The 21,295-nt window shown below is 43.2% G+C and overlaps 2 protein-coding genes across 3 annotated transcripts in view; both read right to left on the reverse strand.

The window, feature by feature from the left end:
- The window catches only part of WNT2 (Wnt family member 2), a 53,678-nt gene extending 47,983 nt beyond the window's left edge, over positions 1 to 5,695 (reverse strand). The window contains exons 1-2 of the mRNA XM_084614607.1: positions 5,574 to 5,695; positions 3,329 to 3,552 (exon numbers count right to left, since the gene is read on the reverse strand). Of these exons, the coding sequence (XP_084470733.1) occupies positions 3,329 to 3,552; positions 5,574 to 5,653 (304 nt within the window). The 5' untranslated portion in view covers positions 5,654 to 5,695. The remainder of the gene's footprint in view (positions 1 to 3,328; positions 3,553 to 5,573) is intronic.
- Positions 5,696 to 19,510: 13,815 nt separating this feature from the next.
- ASZ1 (ankyrin repeat, SAM and basic leucine zipper domain containing 1) overlaps positions 19,511 to 21,295 on the reverse strand; it is a 106,714-nt gene continuing 104,929 nt past the window's right edge. The window contains exon 13 of one of the 2 annotated variants that reach the window (XM_084616950.1): positions 19,511 to 19,722. In XM_084616950.1, the coding sequence (XP_084473076.1) occupies positions 19,570 to 19,722 (153 nt within the window). In that variant the 3' untranslated portion in view covers positions 19,511 to 19,569. The remainder of the gene's footprint in view (positions 19,723 to 21,295) is intronic. The other variant, XM_084616951.1, reaches the window with a different exon arrangement.

Consider the following 21,295-nt stretch of genomic DNA (forward strand, 5'->3'; position numbering starts at 1 on the left):
CACAGACAAAACAGCAGGAGACATACAACTCTCCCCCAAGGAGTTCAGTCACAAATTTAATCAATGAATTTTTTTTAAACGAACATCATCAACATGGAAGCATGTCCTCTGGAATAGTGACCAAAGAACAAACGGGCATATGAATGTTCAGCATATCTGGAACGTAAATACCTTGCAATGCAGGCTACAAAAGTGCTATGCGAATACCTTTTCTCACTTTCAGGCGACATTGTAAATAAGAAGCAGGTAGCATTACCTCCCATAAATGTAAACAAACTTGTTTGTCTTAGCGATTGATTGAACAAGAAGTAGGACTAAGTGGACTTGTAGGCTCTAAAGTTTTACATACAAGTTTTTTTTTTTTGAGTGCAGTTATGTCACCAAAAATCTTTTATAAATTGCACTTTCACAATAAAGAAATTGCACTACAGTATTTCTATGAGGTGAATGGCAAAATACTATTTATTTTGTTTATCATTTTTATAGTGCAAATATTTGTAATCAAAAATAATAATATAATGTGAGCACTGCACACTTTATATTCTCTGTTGTAATTTAAATCAATATATTTGACAATGTAGAAAACATCCAAAATATTTAATAAATTTCAATTGGTATTCTATTGTTTAACAGTGCAATTAAAACTGTGATTAATATTTTTAGTTAATTGCATGAGTTAATGGTGATTATATTAACTAAATTTTACTATTCTAGAATTCTAATATTAACTAAACAGGAACGATATTAACTCCAGTTTCTACTTACACTGACCTGTCATCAACAGATGATATTCAGTACTTTCATACACACCCGCATGTGCATCCTAATCATCATAACCATAAGTGAGTAGAACAGCAGAATTTGGTTCTAATTGTCCTCTTTCACACCTGTGTTTTGAAGTTAAGCATTTTTACAAAGGAAATTGGCAGCTAAATTTGAGTTACTTACAAAAGGGAAGATGCAAGTTTAATATAGTATGCATTTGTTTTGCCAAAGCAGTGCTCTAGGATAGTGAGTTATATATACATGAGACTGGTTTACAGGCCATCTACTCTTCATGCTTTGGTATATTTGTCTTGGAAGAAATATTTGTGGACTAACAACATTTTATAATAATATGGTTACATAAATTTAATCTTACTTGTTACCCAACAATTGTATGCACCTACAAAGCAAGGCTTCTTATCTACTGGCTGATTCTTTGCCTGACACAGAACAATACAATATTATCCCCTGAAATTATATAACCAGGACAAAGCTTAAAATAGTGCTAAGAATTAACTTAAAAGGGCAGATCCTCAGCGGATGTACATTATCACAGCTGCATTAAAATCAATGGAGTTGTGACAATATGCACCACCTGAGGAGCTGTGCCAAAGTATATAATTAATGAATCCCCATGTCAATTCCATTATTCGTGGGTTATCATAAATTGACTTCATTATTTTTTTTCTGATTTATGATCCAAAGATTTCAAACAACTATTGTTTTAAAGAAATAAATCGAGAAACATTTCACAGGCGCTACTCTCATGTTTCAAACATGGTCAGTTTTAACAACACTCTGGAAGGCACTTAATGGTTTGCGGGCTGTGGGAAATGTAGCTAACAACTCCAAGCAGCCGTCACCAAGGTTACGGGTAAAGCTTTTCTGAAGACAAAATGCACGTGAGGCTGATTCGCTGGTGACAATGTTTAAGTGGCCCGCTGAGCTCTAGGTGGAGCCAGGGAGCGTTTAGTGCTTTCAGCGCGTTCAGAAGTACTCCCAGGACACATTTATAATCGCAATGAATTAACTCTTGGGGAGGGTAATGGTGGGAGGATCACGCCCCCAGGGAAGCCTAGAGACGCTGTGCTGTACTTTTGGCCGCCTCCCATCCCAGGGGCCGGATGATTACATGGTAGCATTAGTGCAACACACTCTGCTAAGCGTCAGAGGGGAACAGCAGATCAGGCTTCCTGGCTTTAAGGAAGGCCGGATTAACCTTTTATGGGCTCACCGCCAAACATATTTGTGGGCCCCCCTGAGGGCAATGGAGCATGGTGCAAGGGGGTCGGTCCCTGAAGCGAGCGGCTGGCCAGTGGCAATGGGGCAACCACCCAGCCCAGTGCTGCCAGCGTGCCCCTTTCCCTGGGGCAGGCCCATGCTGTACCACACAGCTCTCCCACCCAACCCTGGGCCCCCAACTCCCTATGGCCAGCAGTGCAGCCAGGTCTGGTCTCAGGGCAGGGAATTATTCTGGCCCCTCAGATCAGCCAGGCCAGGGCCTTCCCCAGCCAGGCTCCCTCGTCGGCACCCACTTGCCTGGAGGGGCCCAGCGAAGCACCCCCGCACTGGACTGCCCACCTCCCCACAACTGGCGGAGATTGACCAGGCTTCTGCGCCAGACCCAGGCAGCGCAGCTGGGGGGAGACAGCCGGGGCCCCACAGGTGGTGGGAAGCAGAGACTGCCCGGAGTCGGAGGTGCGCTGGGGTCTGGCCAAGGGGCAGAGAGGAGCCCTTGGCTGGCTGGCCAGCAGGCTGAGAGAAGCAAGGGGTGGGCAGGGGTGGGTGAGGGTTGAGCTGCCGGGGTCTCCGGGCGCAGTGCCGGGGGGAGCAGGCCGGGGCCCCTTCTGAGCCTGGGCATGATGCCATCGTAAACCCAGTACTGGCTCTAGGGGAAGGGTTGGGTGGCCGGGGGGAACAGATCTCACACACATCAACACACACAGGGACAGCTAGGCTGCAGCCAGCTCTCCGAAGAGCACGCGTGTCGGTGTCACGCTGCCTCAGGTCTCTCCACTAATGAGTGACCGGAGCACGCTGAGGACAGACCAGTCTCCCGTTCTGGGCGGAGCCCCTTAGGGCACAGGGGCAGCTGCGGCGGCGTCTCCGACTTTCTCTGCAGGTGCTGGCACATAGATCGTGTGAGCCCCCGTGTGCCATTCAACTGTCCGCCAGGAGCAGGGATCCCTCCTCCTTCCCTGCCTCCCCACAGGGACAGGGATCCCGCCTGGTCTGCCTCTTCCACGGTCAAGGATCCCTCCTGCTCCCCGCTGCCGGGGAGAGGTATACCGCCCGCTCTTCTCCCCCCACCCCCCGCAGGGAACAGGGATCCCACCTGCTCTTCCCCCCGCAGGGGACGGGGATCCCGCCTGTTCCGCCCCCCCACCCCGCAGGGGACGGGGATCCCGCCTGCTCCCCGAGTGGTGACTCGCGCATGCCCCAGGCGGGGGCGCCTCACTGGTCCCCCAGCAGAGCGAGCCGGCGGCGCTGGCGGGCAGGCCGCGCGCAGGGGAGCCGTGGCCGGGTCCGCGGGCCGCAGCGCCCCGTGTGGCCGGGTACTTACTGCGCAGCAGGACCCTGCCGAAGAGGCTCCGGTCCCGGTGCAGGGTGTTGCAGTTCCAGCGGTGCTGGCGGAACTGGTGCTGACACTCCGCCGTCCACTCCGCCACGCCCAGCCCGATGGAGCGCATGGCCTCGGGGTGCCGCTGGCACAGCTGCCGCTGCCGGCTCACCAAGCCCGGCACGTTGTCACACATCACCCGCGACGAGCCCACCGCCCCCATGTACCTGCGGGGAGCAAAGGCGCACAGGCAGCGGGGGCGAGGAGTGGGGCCCGCGGGCGAGCGACGATGCGTGTGGGGACAGGCTCAGCTGGGGCGGGGGGGGGAGGCACGGACCGGGGGGAAGCTACTGCAGAGGGGGAGGATGAGCTAGGAGGAGGGCACTGACTGGAGATGGGCAGTTCCTGGGAGTGGGGAGCTCCTGGGGAGGGCACTGAATGGGGAACTGTTGGAGAGACCCTGGCTGGGAATGGGGAGTTACTGGGGAGGGCACTGACTGCAGAGCGGGGCTGAGCTATCAGGGAGAGCAGAGTGGCACTGGTACAAGGATACGGGCCCTTCTGCCTGGCTGTTTGCCAGGAGCCGGTGCGGCTTTCAGTGCTCAGTTGGGATCCCTCCGCCTTCCCCTTATTCTCCTCCAAGGAGCAAAGGCCGCAGAGCGGCTGGCTAAGTCGGCTCTTGCTGGGCCTACATTCTGATCAGCCTCTCTTCCGGAGCCCGTTTAATGTAGAGTCTAATTGACAGCCGCATTTGCTTTTTTGGTAGAAATCCTTTCAAAATCGTTTGCCTGCTGTGTAATTCCTACCGAGCCTTGGGAAGAACCAAAAACTCCTTTGTAGCGCCTTACTTTGGTTTTTGTCATTTTTGTTCTTAAATTACATCATCATCTGTATCCAGATGTTCGCTATTAGCCCTGAAATGTTTAGAAAGGTACCTTTTATAAAACCCAAACCGCCATGGCTGACTTTTCAAGCGATCAAACAGGAGCAAATGTCTTTTTTCTGCGTTTTCATTAGTTTATATGATCATCAAATCGTTAAAGCTGTTATTTGCAACAAATATATAGATTTTCGGTAACAGGTAAAAGACAACGTGACAAAAAGTCCTTGCAATGAATAATGTTTATGCACCTATGGAACAGAAATAGCAATTGAATTGAAAAATGGCCAGTCTGATCAATCAACCTTTGATCCAGTGTCAGCCCTGTCAACGTTAAATGCACTCCCTGGTGACTATGTTTACAAGGGGAAGTTTAACTCCTCTTCCTCAATGAGGTTTGTCTGTTTTGTTTTAAGACCCCATTTTCTGAAGCAAATCTCTGATTTAGGCTCCCCCTTAATTAGACTTGTGTTTTGCAGCTAGCTTAGAAGTATCACAACCAGCTCAAATATCTTTTGAACTAGGATCTGTGGTCCCCGTAGGCTTCCTCGCTATTCATTTGGAGGTTTTAGTTCAGCGATGAGAAGCTTTTTTTTTTTCTCCTGGAGGAGGGGCTGGAGGGAATCGAGGGTCTGAACAAAATTCTGCTCTAGACTATTCTGACAATTCATGTAAGGGAATGAACATGGAGGGAAGGCAGTAAACAAACGTGTGTTACACACACGTATGCAACTTTGTCCTAGAACAAACTGCACCATGCCTCTTACTTTCATCGATTCATTTGGCCAGTGTGTTGTTACCCCAGAGATTTTCTGACAAGCTTATTTTCAGCTGTCATTTTACATGCAAAATAAGTAAATAAAAGAGCAAGGATATTCAATCAAGGAGAATTAATCAGATATATCCTTGAACCTGAAACGATGCAAAAACTTGTTGCATGCCATAAGCAATATCTTCATACATTTCCTTCTGCCAATTCTTACATGGATTCTATATATAGTTGGTGATAGGAGCTCTGCGGGGCGTATTTTAATCAACCTCCAACTGACTCAGCTGTTACTGTCCATGCTAAAAGCTCTGATCAGTCCTCAAATCAAAGAGTCCTCCTTAGATATGTAGTAAGACAGACGTTTAATTGTTAAGGATGGGGACGGAGGAGTGGGAGCTGGGAAGGAAAAGAGAAGTTGAGAGAAGACATAGGATAATTTGGATTGATTTAACATTGGAGTTTTTGTATGTGAACAGCCGGCGGCGATAAATTTTTCTGTGATCATTAAAGGGGGGGGAGGGTTCAATTCTTCTAGTTTACCATTAATTTTATCCCACCTTACCCAAGAGCAAATAACCCCTTGTAACTGCAGAACTTACCACCACGAAGAAGTGACTTCTGGGGTTTCCCAGAACAAGATCAGTGGAACCGCAAAACAGATCCCAAAGCGAAAGTTCATATTAGAAACACTTCACTCCTCATCAGTTCTAATGCGAAGGGCGGAGGAAATCCCATGAAACAAAAACTACTGACACAGAGGCAAATGCACCTTGAGGACTTCTCTCCTCACTGGATCAAGAGTCTCACCATTCCCATGTCACGGTTGCCAGAGGTCAGATTTACTGATACGCTCTGTAATGTGTCTGTGCAGAACTCCGGAGTCTGCTCAATTTGTCCAGAATCACATCCTCAAGAGGGGCAACAAGATCAATTCCGCTCTCATCCTTCTTCCTTGCCCTGATGCAGCTCTTCGGCAGTCAGAGCAAATCTGAGGGGCTGGTGTGAGTTGCTTACAGACTGGGTGGGTTCTGCCTTTCGCTCTTTCTTAACTCTGATGGATGAAATGATGTCAAGAGACATTGGAGGAGGTAACACCTCTGATTAGAGAAGGAATCCCGATGAGCCAGTTGCTTTCCAATAACCTTAAATCCAAACAGAGTTAGTTCAAACCCTGCACAGTTACCAAACACTGCACGGGATACGTTACCATTGAGAATGCAGCAGTGAAGTCGCCAAACAACGGAAAATACTTAGCACTTCTCAATATTTTATATCAATACATAATGTTTTAGTATTTCCTTCACATCTCTGTATGGTATGATAGGAACAGACACGCCATATGAACTATGCAACTCGACTGTAACATTATATATAAGAAACAGAGAGAAAATATTTCCATGTTTTTTGTTTATCTTAATAATCTCAGCCCTAGGAAATTAGGAAGGGGAATGATCTAAATTCTTCACATCTGAGGACACTAACTGTAACTGACCAAGGTGATTCTGTAAAAGAATAGAGACCGGGTGAAATGAAGAATACAATGCAGCAAGCACATTTAAGTGTTAAAACTGGGTACCATTTTATTTAACACGCTGAGGTCTTATTCGTATAAATGTTACCCCGATTCCTAGCAAAGGAGCTTCCTCTTCCCACCTGACTTTTGACCCTAACAGTCTACTCCAAATTGTACTCTTCAGACAACAGTCTGGCAGGGAACAACTGGTAAAAACAAACACATTGAAAATAGTCAGGACAGCTCACATGACAGCGGTTCACAAGCAAGCATCCATATTGCACACGTTTAGTGTGTGAATAACTGTGCTTAGCTCCTTCAAGTGCCACCTGGAAACAAGACAGCTGTCCGGGTCAATTGTTTCTTTCAAATTACGTTTAAAACTTTGCCCAGACAAACAGAACATCTCTCACTAAATTGTTGTTGCAAAGCAATTGGCGGGGAGGGGTTCAAATACCATCTATTGAAGATCAAATTAAACTTCCCTAAGGGAGTGGGGCGACGGAGAGAATAAACGCTCTGAAAGGTGACTGGATTGCAAATTTAGGACCTGATCCAACTCCTGTTGCAGTCAGTGGGAATTTTTCCATTGATGTCAATGGAAGTTGGACCAGGTCCTTGGGCAGCCGGCTTGGGGCAGGCTGTTACCTAAGATAGTGAAGCAGCGAAAAACCAAGCAAGCCCACTTCTCGCTAGGCTTGACGGGGCTACAGCATCTCGTCCAGGCTAGAGATTTCTTCCCCTGAAGCATCATTCCGGGTGAGAATCGACCGCACCAGTTTAAATGCCGCGGAACTGAAACAGGAGTTGGTCGCTGCCACCCCAAGACAGGTTTATACCCCCCACCCCGCATGATCAATGCATTCGTCACCCATCTGCTTTCAGAGGGGAGGGAAGCCCAGGCGCTGCGTGGTGCAGGGAAAGGCACCTCGGGCCTTGCTGCTAGCAGGATTTTATCATCTGGCTCAGCCAAAGGGGCAGGGAGCGATCAACGATCACTCCTAGCTAGCCCACAAGTCTGTGCCTCTAGCCAGCTGGAGACGGGCAGAGATCGAGCTCGACCAAGGCACTAGAGCCGGGAGCCTACAAGCAGAGAAACTCTGCAGGGATCTACATAGACCAGAAAGTGAAGATGCTTCCCTGGAACTGGAAGTTTGTATCCTCCAGGGCACTGAGGAGGGATTTGAAGGCTTCCGTATGGCAATTGTTAAACTGAAACTGGGCTTTCCGCTCCCAGCGAGTACATCGAGAAATAACGGTAGAGGAAACCGTGTCCAGCTGCCAAGCCAGCTTGGCGCAGCCAGACCCGGGGCAGACTGAACAAATCCGGCCCCTCAGTCCTCTGCAGTGACTGACTGGCCAAGGGAGACGCAGTTCACCCGATGGGGAGGCAGAAGAAATGACCTCGCCTGAAGCAGGCGGGCTGCGAAGGCCCCCGGGGCTGATAACCCCAGTTCAGGAGAGACCATGGAGGTTTTTTAAATGTAAGAGTATAAAACCTTTCCGGAGAAAGGCAGGCGGCTGAACACATCAGACACAGGGAAAGACACTGCTGGGCAGGAGCCAGGTTCCCTCCCGCAGCCTGCTCCCCAGCCACCATCCCCTGCGCTTCTCCCGCCGCCACCCCAGGAGAGCCCCCTCTGCTTGCACCCGCCCGCTGTTGCCCGGGAGTCGCCCCTCGGCAAAGGGTGTGTGCTTACCACCTGGTGCGTACGGTACACTGCCGGTGAAGACAGGGCAGGTGTTATAGTCTTGCCATTGCTTGTCTCCTGTTTCTTACCTGCCCCTCTTTCCTCAAGCCCCCTCCCTTTAAAAACAAACAAACACGAGGGCGGGCTTTTTAGGCCGGGATTTGAGCCTAAGGGAGGGAAGCACCCACAATCCATTGCGTTTTAATGTGATTTGGGGGCCTAAATCCGTAGGATCCTTTGAAATGTTTTTAAATCGGTTTCCTGTTGTACAGGCTGGGGATGGTTTATAAGTAACATTTCCTTTAGGGAAGCAATCCAGGTTGGTACACTAGGGCTTTCCAGGTTTGCGCCGGTACCATTTAGTGGCGGAGTTCACTTACCTTCTACCAAGACTGTCCTGAGACTGAACAGGGACCACGTTCCCATGGCCCTGCGTATCACTGCTCCAGGGGCAGCTCCTGAGCTCAGGTAGGCCAGCATAAATCCTGATGCACTTCAGTGGAATTGCTCGTTTTACGCCGGTGTAATGGAAGAAAATGTGAGTTCCTGTCTTTGCAGTGACAGTCATGTCTCCCTAAATGAGTGATTGTACATGGGCGTGACAAACAAGGCAGGAGCTGCCCCTTTCTCTCTTTGGATGTGATAAGCTCAACGTTGTATAGGGCAGATTTCCCTAACCCAGGGCCACCCTAGCCATCATGGTGCCCTACGCAGTCCCCGGGCAGCCATGAGAGCCTTAAACAGCGCTTTGGCCTTGACTCTCCCTTGTACAACTGAGTTCCCCTTCCTTTAGTTTGGTCCCGTTTTGGCACAAGCACCCACTAAAGAGAGATGGCCAATAAACAGGGTTGGTTCAAACTCCTTCATCTGCAAAAGGACAAGTGTAGGACATGGTATACGTAGAACCTCAGAGGTATGAACACTTTGGGAATGAAGGCTGTTCCTAACTCTGAAAGGCTCAAACAAAACATTATGGTGGTTCTTTCAAAAGCATACAACTGAACTTTGATTTAATACAGCTTTGAAACTTTACTATGCAGAATTTAAATGCTGCTTTTGACCATTTTAACTTAAATGAAACAGGTACAGAAAGTTTCCTTAAAATATTTTTGTTAACTTTCCCATTTTTTAGTAGTTTACTTTAAACACACTACCGTACTGGGTTTTTTGTTTTTTTTTTGAGGGGGAGGGGGGAGAGAAGGGGATGTCTCTGGAACTGCCTGATTGCATACTTCTGGTTCCAAATGAGGTGTCAGGTATCAGAGTAGCAGCCATGTTAGTCTGTATCCGCAAAAAGAAAAGGAGGACTTGTGGCACCTTAGAGACTAACAAATTTATTTGAGCATAAGCTTTCGTGAGCTACAGCTCACTTCATTGGAGGTGTGTGGTTGACCAGTCAGTTTGTAACTCTGGTGTTCATAACTCTGAGGCTCTACTGTAAATGTTTCAGAGAAAAACAGCAATATTAAAGCAAGTCTACTATGGAGGACTGATGGCCTGAAGGGATTTGCTGTGGGCGATGAAGTCTTTATCAAAATAACTCATTTAAATCCAGCCCCCTTTGCTAGTAACTTGAAGTCATTAGATTCTGAAGACTCTTTGGTGGCCCTATTAGTGTGAGCTGAGTTCCTGGAAAGCATGTGTCTATGTCACAAAGCCATTTTAACAATTTACACTGATTTCAATCCCAGCTGAGGGTCCTAGAAAATGAAATACCGCCCCTCTGCTCTACACCCGGTCAGTCCAGTCCATGGTTAAGGAACATTTGTGGGGCAGGGAAGGGAAGCCATTGTGATAGCTGTTGAGATAAAGGGCTTCAGTATTCTGGGCTATCAATTAACACTTTTCCTGAATGCTAAATTCATTTATTTAAAATGCAAATCATTAAGGATCTAGATGCATAATGCATAATAGAATTGAAACTTGGCAAACGTAGTTCTTTGGAACACCGAATATAGGGTATGATGAATTTACTACTATGAATACTTTTGATTATTTAGGAGCTAAACAAGCATCTTTAAAATTAAACGTGGCCAGCAAAGAATTGTAGCACTGAAATGGGATGTATGAAAAAGCCCATCTCAAACAAACATACATCATCCTACTCTGAAGTCTGATTTCTTCAGATCACAAACAAATTAGTGGGTCAGGTGTAAGATTTAACAGTTCAGAAGGAAATGTTCGTTTTGCATTTCATTTCCTTCCAACTGAAAGGAACATCCAGAAACCTGATATAGCATAGCTTGGATTTCAAAATTACTGACACAAAGTAACATTAGAGCAAGCTTTTGGAGTGTATAGGCTCCATTTATCCACACTGAGAAGTTATGAATCACACACTATCTGTGCCACCAGTAGGCAGCCTCCATATTTCCAGATATATAAAACTTGCTTCAGATGCATAAAGAGAGCATGAATGATGGTGTAAAGATAGGAGAGTGAGGTAATCCCTGGCAGAGTGAAGGGATAAGGAAGCAATAAGAAACAATATCCAGGATGTAGAGAAGGCAAAGCTGGGCAGGACCTGCAAGTGCAGATGAGCAGGCTAATCTTCAGTGGACAAAGCATTGACAATTTAGGGATCCGGAAAGAGTAGTGACATGGTCAGACCAAATGAGCAAGGAGGAAAATAGCAGCAGTATTTTAGGCAGACTGGAGAGAAGCAATATTAATTAAGCCAGAGATGAGGTGATAACAGTAACCATGGCAGGAGAAAGTCAGGCAGCCAGTAGAACAATCCCCCCTTTCAAATCCCTCTTCCCTGAAAGACCTGTCTATACTGCAGCCCAGGTGAACAGCTAGGGAAGACTGTGGAGAGGGGTCATCTTTTCTCTCCTCCATGAAACCTAGAACTGTCTCAAACAGCAATAATCCATAGTTTAAAGATGCTGCGTAAGTGTTCTGGCACTCTACAAGAGTTTGTTAATGTAACTGACACGAATGAATGGATTAGAATGGAAGATCTGAGGACACTGACACTAAATGAAATGGAGGGTAGCAGTGTCAAAACCTACTTCTGAAAATTGTGTTAAAACTAACTATGTAAATATCTTCAGCCTTCTAGAGTAAGTAGAGTCTTGTGAAATTTTGAATTTTTAGGTTTATGATTTTTATTTTCTGCTTTATTCTGGTAGGACTACTCCTGGTAAAAGATGTTTCTTCTGCACACTCTAGTGTTTCATAGAATCATAGAATATCAGGGTTGGAAGGGACCTCAGGAGGTCATCTAGTCCAACCCCCTGCTCAAAGCAGGACCAATCCCCAACTAAATCATCCCAGCCATGGCTTTGTCAAGCCTGGCCTTAAAAATACCTAAGGAAGGAGATTCCACCACCTCCCTAGGTAACGTATTCCAGTGTTTCACCACCCTCCTAGTGACAAAGTTTTTCCTAATATCCAACCTAAACCTCCCCCACTGCAACTTGAGACCATTACTCCTTGTTCGGTCATCAGCTACCACTGAGAACAGTCTAGATCTATCCTCTTTGGAACCCCCTTTCAGGTAGTTGAAAACAGCTATCAAATCCCCCCTCATTCTTCTCTTCCAAAGACTAAACAATCCCAGTTCCCTCAGCCTCTCCTCATAAGTCATGTGTTCCAGTCCCCTAATCATTTTTGTTGCCCTCCGCTGGACTCTTTCCAATTTTTCCACATCCTTCTTGTAGTGTGGTGCCCAAAACTGGACACAGTACTCCAGATGAGGCCTCACCCATGTCAAATAGAGGGGAATGATCACGTCCCTCGATCTACTGGCAATGCTCATACTTATACAGCCCAAAATGCCGTTAGCCTTCTTGGCAACAAGGGCACACTGTTGACTCATATCCAGCTTCTCGTCCACTGTAACCCCTAGGTCCTTTTCTGCAGAACTGCTGCCCTACCCACTCAGTCCCTAGTCTGTAGCAGTGCATGGGATTCTTCCGTCGTAAGTGCAGGACTCTGCAGTTGTCCTTGTTGAACCTCATCAGATTTCTTTTGGCCCAATCCTCCAATTTGTCTAGGTCCCTCTGTATCCTATCCCTCCCCTCCAGCGTATCTACCTCTCCTCCCAGTTTAGTGTCATCCGCAAACTTGCTGAGGGTGCAATCCACACCATCCTCCAGATCATTTATGAAGATATTGAACAAAACCGGTCCCAGGACCGACCCTTGGGGCACTCCACTTGATACCGGCTGCCAACTAGACATGGAGCCATTGATTACTACCGGTTGAGCCTGACAATCTAGCCAACTTTCTATCCACCTTATAGTCCATTCATCCAGCCCATACTTCTTTAACTTGCTGGCAAGAATACTGTGGGAGACGTGTCAAAAGCTTTGCTAAAGTCAAGGAACAACACCCTTTCCCCTCATCCACAGAGCCAGTTATCTCATCATAGAAGGCAATTAGATTAGTCAGGCATGACTTGCCCTTGGTGAATCCATGCTGACTGTTCTTGATCACTTTCCTCTCCTCTAAGTGCTTCAGAATTGATTCCTTGAGGACCTGCTCCATGATTTTTCCAGGGACTGAGGTGAGGCTGACTGGTCTGTAGTTCCCAGGATCCTCCTTCTTCCCTTTTTTAAAGTGTTTGATTGAAGTATCACTTTGTGCATTTAATTATTGCTGTATTACAATCCCTGACTCTGTTTTGGATTTTGACATATTGGATTTATGATAACATAATTGCTCTTTCTGATTATGCTGTGCACGCAAAAAAATTTACATCAATTGAAAGGGTTTATTCTGCTCACATTGCGCACTATGAGGAAAGGATGGGACATTGAATCGTTTGTCTTTGCTGATCTGCTCTATGGCATTAGGATCAGATTTTGAAATATGAGCATCAGAAGTTAAGCACCTCAATCTCTACGTAAGCACTTAAATAAAGGTGGCCTGGTTTTCAGAAATGTGGAGTGCCACAGAACAAGGCACAGCACCTTTGCAATGCATAGTGCCTGACCAAGCACAGGCTTTTGTGGGGAGAGATCATAATAGAAGGATGCTGAACAACACACCTTACCCAGAGTGGGACTACTGTATCTAGCTAATTCAACATCATTTGTGTATTTGGATGTATTTGGATAGAATTGCTAAAAAAGGTGCCTATTTGCATGCTCTAGGCACCCTTGCATAACTTAAATATACAACCTATGTGTAGTAGAACAATTCAAAGTAACCTCCCGGCTGCAACTGAAATATACTACACTTGATCTTACTTAAAATAGAAAAAAAGCACACTGGCTGTCTTGATCCTAATGTTCACTCATTTGATACCTTCCTCCTGCCTGCCAGTGATCTCATTTCAAACTGGTCGAGAAGGTCAAGAATCCTTTTCCCTTTCTCTGAGCAGGAAAAGACAAATTTGATCTTTAAAAGTTCATGAGCATAACATTAGCACACCCCCCCCCCAACCAATGGTTAAAAATGTTTCCAAAAATAGGCCTCTGTAGTGATGCTGACTGACAGATATCTAGGGATAGAGGGAATCTCTAGGCTCAAAAGATACCCTTCTGTTAGCCTAGCAAAGGTACATGAAAACCCACATGAGGAGGAGACAAAGAAAGGTCCAAAGCACATTTTCCTTTACAGGACTGGCAAGACCAGTTGGTGTTGATCAGAAAAGATTCCCTTCTGCTCTTAAATATCAAAGCACCCACGAGGGGGGCAGAAAGCCAGAGGGGGGAAGAATCATTACTACTCCCCCCCATGTGATAGCTTTAATACAAAATGACTTTTGCAAAATAAGGAGAGAACACTGAGGTTGGAGATCTAAGGCCATCACAGCTTCCCACTGGCTGGAAACAGCAATGCGAATAAGGCCCGAGGGCATGTCTGGAGCACTTTAACAGGGATGCAGGAGGTGGAAGAACCTCTACAAGTGAGGAAAAAAATTACCTATAGTTTTTCAGAACCTCTTTGCAGATGAAAGAAATAAGGAGGCAGGAGCAGATATATGCTCCGTAAGAGTAGCTGTCAGCAAAAATGCAAACTGGTGGATGGTCTGGTGGAGTTTGGGAACTAAAAAGGCAGGAGGAAAAGGAAGGCAAAACAGACTACAAGGGTGGCAATTTTGCAACAGAAGAGCTTCAAAAACAGACTCCAATGAGAAACTGCTGAGCTTGAATTAATATGCAAACTAGATACCATTAACTTGGGTTTGAGTAGAGACTGGGAGTGGCTGGGTCATTACACATATTGAATCTATTTCCCCATGTTAAGTATCCTCACACCTTCTTGTCAACTGTCTAAATGGGCCACCTTGACTATCATGACAAAAGTTTTTTTCTCCTGCTGATAATAGCTCATCTTAATTAGCCTTTTATTGTTTGTATGGCAACTTCCACCTTCTGTGTGTGTGTATGTATATATATCTTCTTACTATATGTTCCATTCTATGCATCTGATGAAGTGGGTTTTAACCCACAAAAGTTTATGCTCTAATAAATTTGTTAGTCGCTAAGGTGCCACAAGTACTCCTGTTCTTTTTGCGGCTACAGACTAACACGACTGCTACTCTGAATCTTGTACCTGGTCAGACAGAGGAATCAAGCACAAGAGCACAGTGATCTGTGCCTGTTGTTTTTCCCTCTTATTCTTCTGCTAAATTGTTGGAAAAATAGTAGCAGAAATGGAAAAAAACCTGAGAATTAATATAAATTCTATACTTGTTTGTCACCTTGCAGCCACGACTGACAGGACAGGGACTGGGCATTTCCTTATGTAGCCTTGGTTACAGACGGCTACTTTTCCCGCTCCCTTCAGAGTAGGTTGAACTGTTAAGTCAGGGCAAAGAATTATGCCATAGGTTGGGGAGCAGTGTCCCAGCATACTACAAAACAAGACTGTTTTTCTAAACATTAACATTTTGATCCACTGTTGAACAGTAAAGTACCTCTGAGACAAACCTCTCAGAAAGAGCACTACTCAGTGACCCTGTTCTGGAAATATAGTTTTTTTGTGTTTCCTTTGCTTAGATCTATACATTCAACAATAAATGTAGCTTTGAAAATGCAGTGTCCTCTGTCCCTAGGACAGAACTGGAGGTCAGGACTCCTATTTCCAGACCATCACCAAATTGCCAGGGGCCAGATTTTTAAAGATATGTAAGGTGCCTAAAAATGCAGATAGATTAATGGGATTTTCAGACACCTAGGTGCAGAAATCAAAAGGAGTTAGGTGCCTAAGCATTATTGAAAAATCACACCAGACACCTAAATAACTTTAAAAATCTGGCCACAGTTGAACATGGTCAATTCACTCAGCCGCCCTGTGCCTCCATTTACAACTCCATTTTACTTTACAGGGGTATTATGTGGCTTAACTAATTAATGTATGCAAAGCTCTTTAGCACCTTATCTCCAGCAACCTCTTAGAAGTGCAAAGCAATGTATTATTACTATGGTTGCAAGATAGTGACTTTGGTTCAATACTTTAAGGAATAAAATCTCTCAGCAGGATTGTTTCTAACTGAAATCACCCACAGTGAAACTAAATGGTTCAGAATTTAAAGACAGCATGACTTGCGGGCTAGATTTCCAAGTGGCCTCTTCACTCAGAGTCCCCCCCCCCCTTATAGGTATGTTTGAGAAGATGATTTAGACACACAATGACTAAAACAGACAAAGAAATTAGCAAAACTCTCCCTGAGAAGAGGGAGCATAATGGACCTGAAGTGCACGGTTTAATAAACAGTAATTTGAGATGAGGAAATTAAATGCAACTTCATATGGTGATACGGTGGAAGATAATAACCAAAGATCAGTTTTAGTCTTGCCCTCAAAATTAAGTACTCTCCTCCCCCATACTACAGCCCTTGTGACCCTGATAACTGAAGTTTCAGACAATTCATTGTCATTGTTCCAGGATTCCTGTTTCCCTTACCTAGTATATGTTGCTCTGCACAGCGATCTTGAGCAGTATAAGCAACTGGATGGGAGGAGGGGAGAAAGAAAAAAAAATCTGTGCTTCTACCTAAGTGGTGTTTCTATTAAAATGATCAACATTTTCTTTATCAAATAATTTGAAAAGCAAATGGGAACCTGAGGATTTCACAGGGAGTAACTGCTCACAGATGTAATTTGCAGGATTGCTTAACAATAACAAAACAATTTATGTAATTAATATTTCTTCTGAGTTAGATATGAAATAGATGCTTTATATGAAGGATGGGCATTTTGACTCATATCCTTTCAATGTTTTACGGGGTTATTTACTGAGGCAAGATCAGGTATATTAATTAGAAATTGCAAACATGACTAGCAACATGTAAACTAGTAATAAGACAGTCTCTCTCTGTTAATTCACAAAGATAAAACTCAGGCTAACTTCAATAACTACACTCTCATCAAAGCTAATTTATACAGAAGAAAATAAGAGGTAACTTTTGCAGAGTACAATTATTTACCTTGTAACTGATTATTTATCTATGAAGTCTGCAACGGATTAAACTAAAGTTTCAACCAATACAGATTCAGTGTTTATGGTTGTCAACCCAATTTTCTAAGGTGTATCTATATCAGGTACCAGGGCACTATTGTGTTTTCTAATTTGCACGAAAGTGAAGTAATTAAATGAAGACATCTGGAATTTATTTAAAGAAAGAATTACCTTTCTGTTGACTTCATCTATATAAAATCAGTTTAGTAGAATTTACAACCTAGAATTGGTTTCTGAAAAGAATTTTATAGTAACTTTTAATTACAAAACACTTATCCATAACTATGATCTTTGCTTTAATATGGCTTTTCTTCATATGTATTTTATGTCATTCATGCTATTATACTTAAAGGATTATAACAGAAATACTGACAAAACTATTTTCTGGAGGGGTTTTCTTTTTAAAATTATGGCCGGAAGTGCAGCATATTAACAGTCTCAATTGAGAAGTTAATTTTCTTCCACAAAATTTGGGGGGGGAAGTCTTCTTTTAGTTAGTGTCTGAGATGGCAATGAAATATAAATGAGAGAAAATGGTATAGTGGTTGCACCACTAAAATGTGAGTGAGGAGTTCTGAGCTTTGTACCTGGCTCTATCACAGACAGTTTGGATTGTGTCACGTAACCTCTCTGTGCCTCAGTTGTCCTTCTGTAAAGTAAAACAACCTCTCTCAGGGAGTATCCATGAGATTAATTACTCTTTGAAAAGTATTCTAACATCTTAAGTTCCGAAGTATGTGTGTGCAAAATACCATGAAATATGAGACTCTAAACACTAAAAACAAAAGAAAAACATTCAAACAGATGCAGCTACTGCAAATTTCAAAACTCCATCTATATTTAAGAGGATGATAATCTGTAAATGGGTAAATCACAGATGTGAAGAACTTTGGCATTTCGATGTTGCAAGCTAGTTGGGAGAACAGTTTTAGTGATGACCTTGTTTTCAGCAGCAAGGAAAATAAATATTGCATACATAACACTGTTTCCCATTTCTATTCAAAGGTTTTTTGGTGACTGCTAGGTGATATCACAGAAATGGTATTGGTGCAAGAGAAACTGCTTGTAAGATAAAAGTGGCAATTGTGACAGCTAGATCCCACAAAATTCCTTCTTCAAGGCTTGCTGGTTCAAATCGACTGGGCTACAGCTGGATGCACTCCTCCATTTTTGGTGGCAGAGGGAAACTAAAGCTGGTGAGTGGCTGTGCATATGGAAGAGTTGTGCTATAGGCTTTCCCTTCCTCCTGATAAGCCACACGGCTGGAGTTCTGTTAGCTGAAGAGGAGACTAGGACAATAGGAGGAGCAATTAAGTATACTGAAGTAAACCTACTACCTAATGTAGTTTCAAAGCAGTAATCTGCAAAGGAGCTGAGGATAAAGAATAACGCTCAAAGCAGCATTAATTTCCTTAACTTGCCTGGTACTCTCCTTGGAGAGGATGGGGCAATAGGGACAGGGAACGACCGGTCTCTGCACTACAACCCTGAAACCCAAAGGGCTAGAGTTCGATTTCACACATAATCTAGGACTCTGAAGTTTTCTAGGCTGTGTCTCCTTAACCCCATCCCATTAGGGGAGAATGCTCCCCATTTGTAACAAGAAGGTATGGAAAGAATTACAAGATGTAAATTACTACAAGAATCAACTGTGTATGTTAATATTTATAACACCAACCACTTATGAGGAAATAAAGGTTTTCGTAACCAGGATGGAGAACGGGTAGAAACACTCACTGAAGACACTAAAACGCACACATTGAGGAAGATTCTATGCAGAGTTCTCGATCATACATATGGAGCTGTTGTAGTAAAGAGCTATGGGCATGTAGAAACATGCAGCAAACTTTTCTGAATCCCTACCATTTAAATCCTTTTGAGCACCAGTAAATCTGTAAATGTTGTTAACAAATGGTGTTGAATATGTTAATATTGATGTATCTACCTGGGGCAAGGGATCAGTTTAGCCATGGTTTGGATAGCACAGTTCAAGGAGAAAAATCCTTGTCTACAATAATCTGGATAGCTGTGCTAGAACCTTGTAACCAACATCCCTATTTATACAGTTTGTAATCTATATATAGATTTACACAGTTCTACATAACATGGTTTTGATCCCTGTGTGAACATGGTAGCTTGATCTGGTTCTAGTCATCTCAACCTTGCTCAACAGTTTGTTGTGTTTATGATCTATTCAACCTTTACAATATTGAACTACAAAAAAGTTTTACTAAAACTAAAGTGTGCCATTCAAACATTAAATATTTAAATGATATCTACTGTTTTGTAGCACTGGATATGAAAGTATTCACTGAGGTGGGGTAGGAAAATCAAATTGATGCTTCATGATTAAATGCTTGACAAGATCCCTACAATATTGTTGGTAGTAAACAAATAAGAAATAAAGGCATAGTAACCACAGGAAAATATTTTTTGATGTGAAACTATACTGCATGATAAAATACAGAATGTCTTCAGGGAAGTCTACTTAAGTTGTCTTAATTGTTTTGATAAAATGCCATCCAAAACTAAATTTCTCTATTGTTGCAAATATATAACTAATAAACAATATAGCAGACAAACTACTGAAAATGTTCCACATTCATAAATGACAGATAAATGGGCAAAGAAACTAGCAATAAATACTAAGCAATAAGAATTATGTTTTTATTTCTTACAAAAATGAAATATAAAAACAAAACTTTGAAAAGGTTTATACTTACAAGCCATACCCATTTTGTAAAGAAAACTTTTAAACACAAATAAATATGATTGGTTGCACTGAATTTGTAACCTTTATTTTGTTTCTAAATTATTTATAATATTACAAAATTTAAACTCTTCAGAAATGCAGCTAAGAAGAATTTAATGTACTTCTTCAAATATATTTTCTTACTATAAATTGGTTTGTAGTTCCATACATTGAACAGAATCATATTTGAGAACAAAAGTTTGTTAGAAGTATGCATAAAATCAGGCTTTCCTTAAGGTTAATTTGGTGATAAGAAAGAGAAATCCAAATCCAAACAGGGTTACTGCTGCCCTTTTTATTAATCTACTTTTCCAGGTAGGTGTTTTTTCCAGGGGTCGCACACGAGTAGGGTCATTCTTCTGTTCATTTTGAAGCTGAAGTTCATGTAAATATATAATTCAAAATAGTTAGTATATGAGAACTTCTTAAGTACACGAAGGCATTTCAGACAGTACATAAATGTAGATATTCATGTTATTTTACTCTCGTTAAAGCCTGGGCCTGATCTTGCTTCCATTAAAATCAATGGCAAAACTTATACAGATTTCAATGGGAGTGGGAGTGGGTCTTTATCTTATCTATTTCACAGAGCGATACTATAAAAATAGTAGAAGCATGAATACCAGCACCTTTTTGTAAATAAACAAAATTCCTTAAAGGCTAGTCAAAACTAACAATTGTTAGAAAACATCTTGAACCATTATAACAGCAAAACAACCCTGTTATAAAAACACTAATAATGTCCAATATTTGATTGGGGCCTTTGCTATTTAATCACAAGAGTCATGATTTGTAAAAATATATTTAGTCAAAAAGAGGCTTCCAATGACTTCCCTGTAACAGCAGAGCTATAGTGAGCATATACATGAGATCCTATGTTTGTAGGGTGCTACGCACCTTACAAGATTGGGCCCCACAAATAATAACTCTACCCTCGTAAAGGCAGAAGGTGAAATTCTGGCTCCATTTAGGTCAATGTGAGTTTTGCCCCCAGATAGTAAATTATTATAAAACTGGCTAATAGCCACTTGTACACTTTCACAAAGTAATTATATATTATAGCTGTTAACTGTGTATTTAATTAAATCTGGCACAACAATTTGAAATTTTATATACTAATTATATTTACTAGATTTAAAAAATGAATTTTAACTTAGATGTTTTAGAAATAACTAATTTTCACACTAAATGTTATTTCATTTGAGCTCTCTATGCCAGTGGTTCTCAACCTGTGACCCATATGACATCCTCAGGGTCATACAGGTAGAATACATATTGTGTTGACGCAGCCCACATGACACAGAGAGCGGCTGCATATGCGGCCCACTATGGTAAATAGGTTGAGAACCATTGCCTATGCCAATTCAACAATGGCCAATCAAAATGTAGAGCAAAAAAGTATGTTTAAATGTTAAAGCTGTTTCAATGTTATTCAGAACGATACTAAATGAGCAGATGATATGATGTAATGATTACAGTTGTACTGTAAGAGGAATAATAGTTTATAAAATATTAAAAGCGCCAAATGTTTACAGAACATGGCCAAACGTTCCAGTGAGAGAATGCCTGAACTTGATGCACATGCAGTACTATTTTTCACTTGAAAGTGCAACTTGCCCTTTAGGGTATGTCTACACTGTGATAAAAGACCCACAGTGCGGCCACGGCTGGCCTGGGTCAGTTGACTTAGGCTCGTGGGTCTAGGGTTGCGGAGCTATAAAATTGCAGTGCGGATGTTGGAGTCTCAGATCTTGGGCTTCACTCCAAGCCTGCATGCCTACACTGCAGTTTTATAGCCTTGCAGCCCAAGCCCCATGAGTCTGAGTCAGCTGACTCAGGCTCTAAGACTTGGTACATCAACCTTAGACATCAACTATAACTGGTCAGTTGGGTGTGCAATCACCTTTTTGCACATGTATTCAATTACTGCATACACAAATGTAGTCC

The sequence above is a fragment of the Lepidochelys olivacea genome (genome assembly GCF_965140295.1).
Source record: "Lepidochelys olivacea isolate rLepOli2 genome assembly, chromosome: 1".
Lineage (NCBI taxonomy): Eukaryota > Metazoa > Chordata > Testudines > Cheloniidae > Lepidochelys > Lepidochelys olivacea.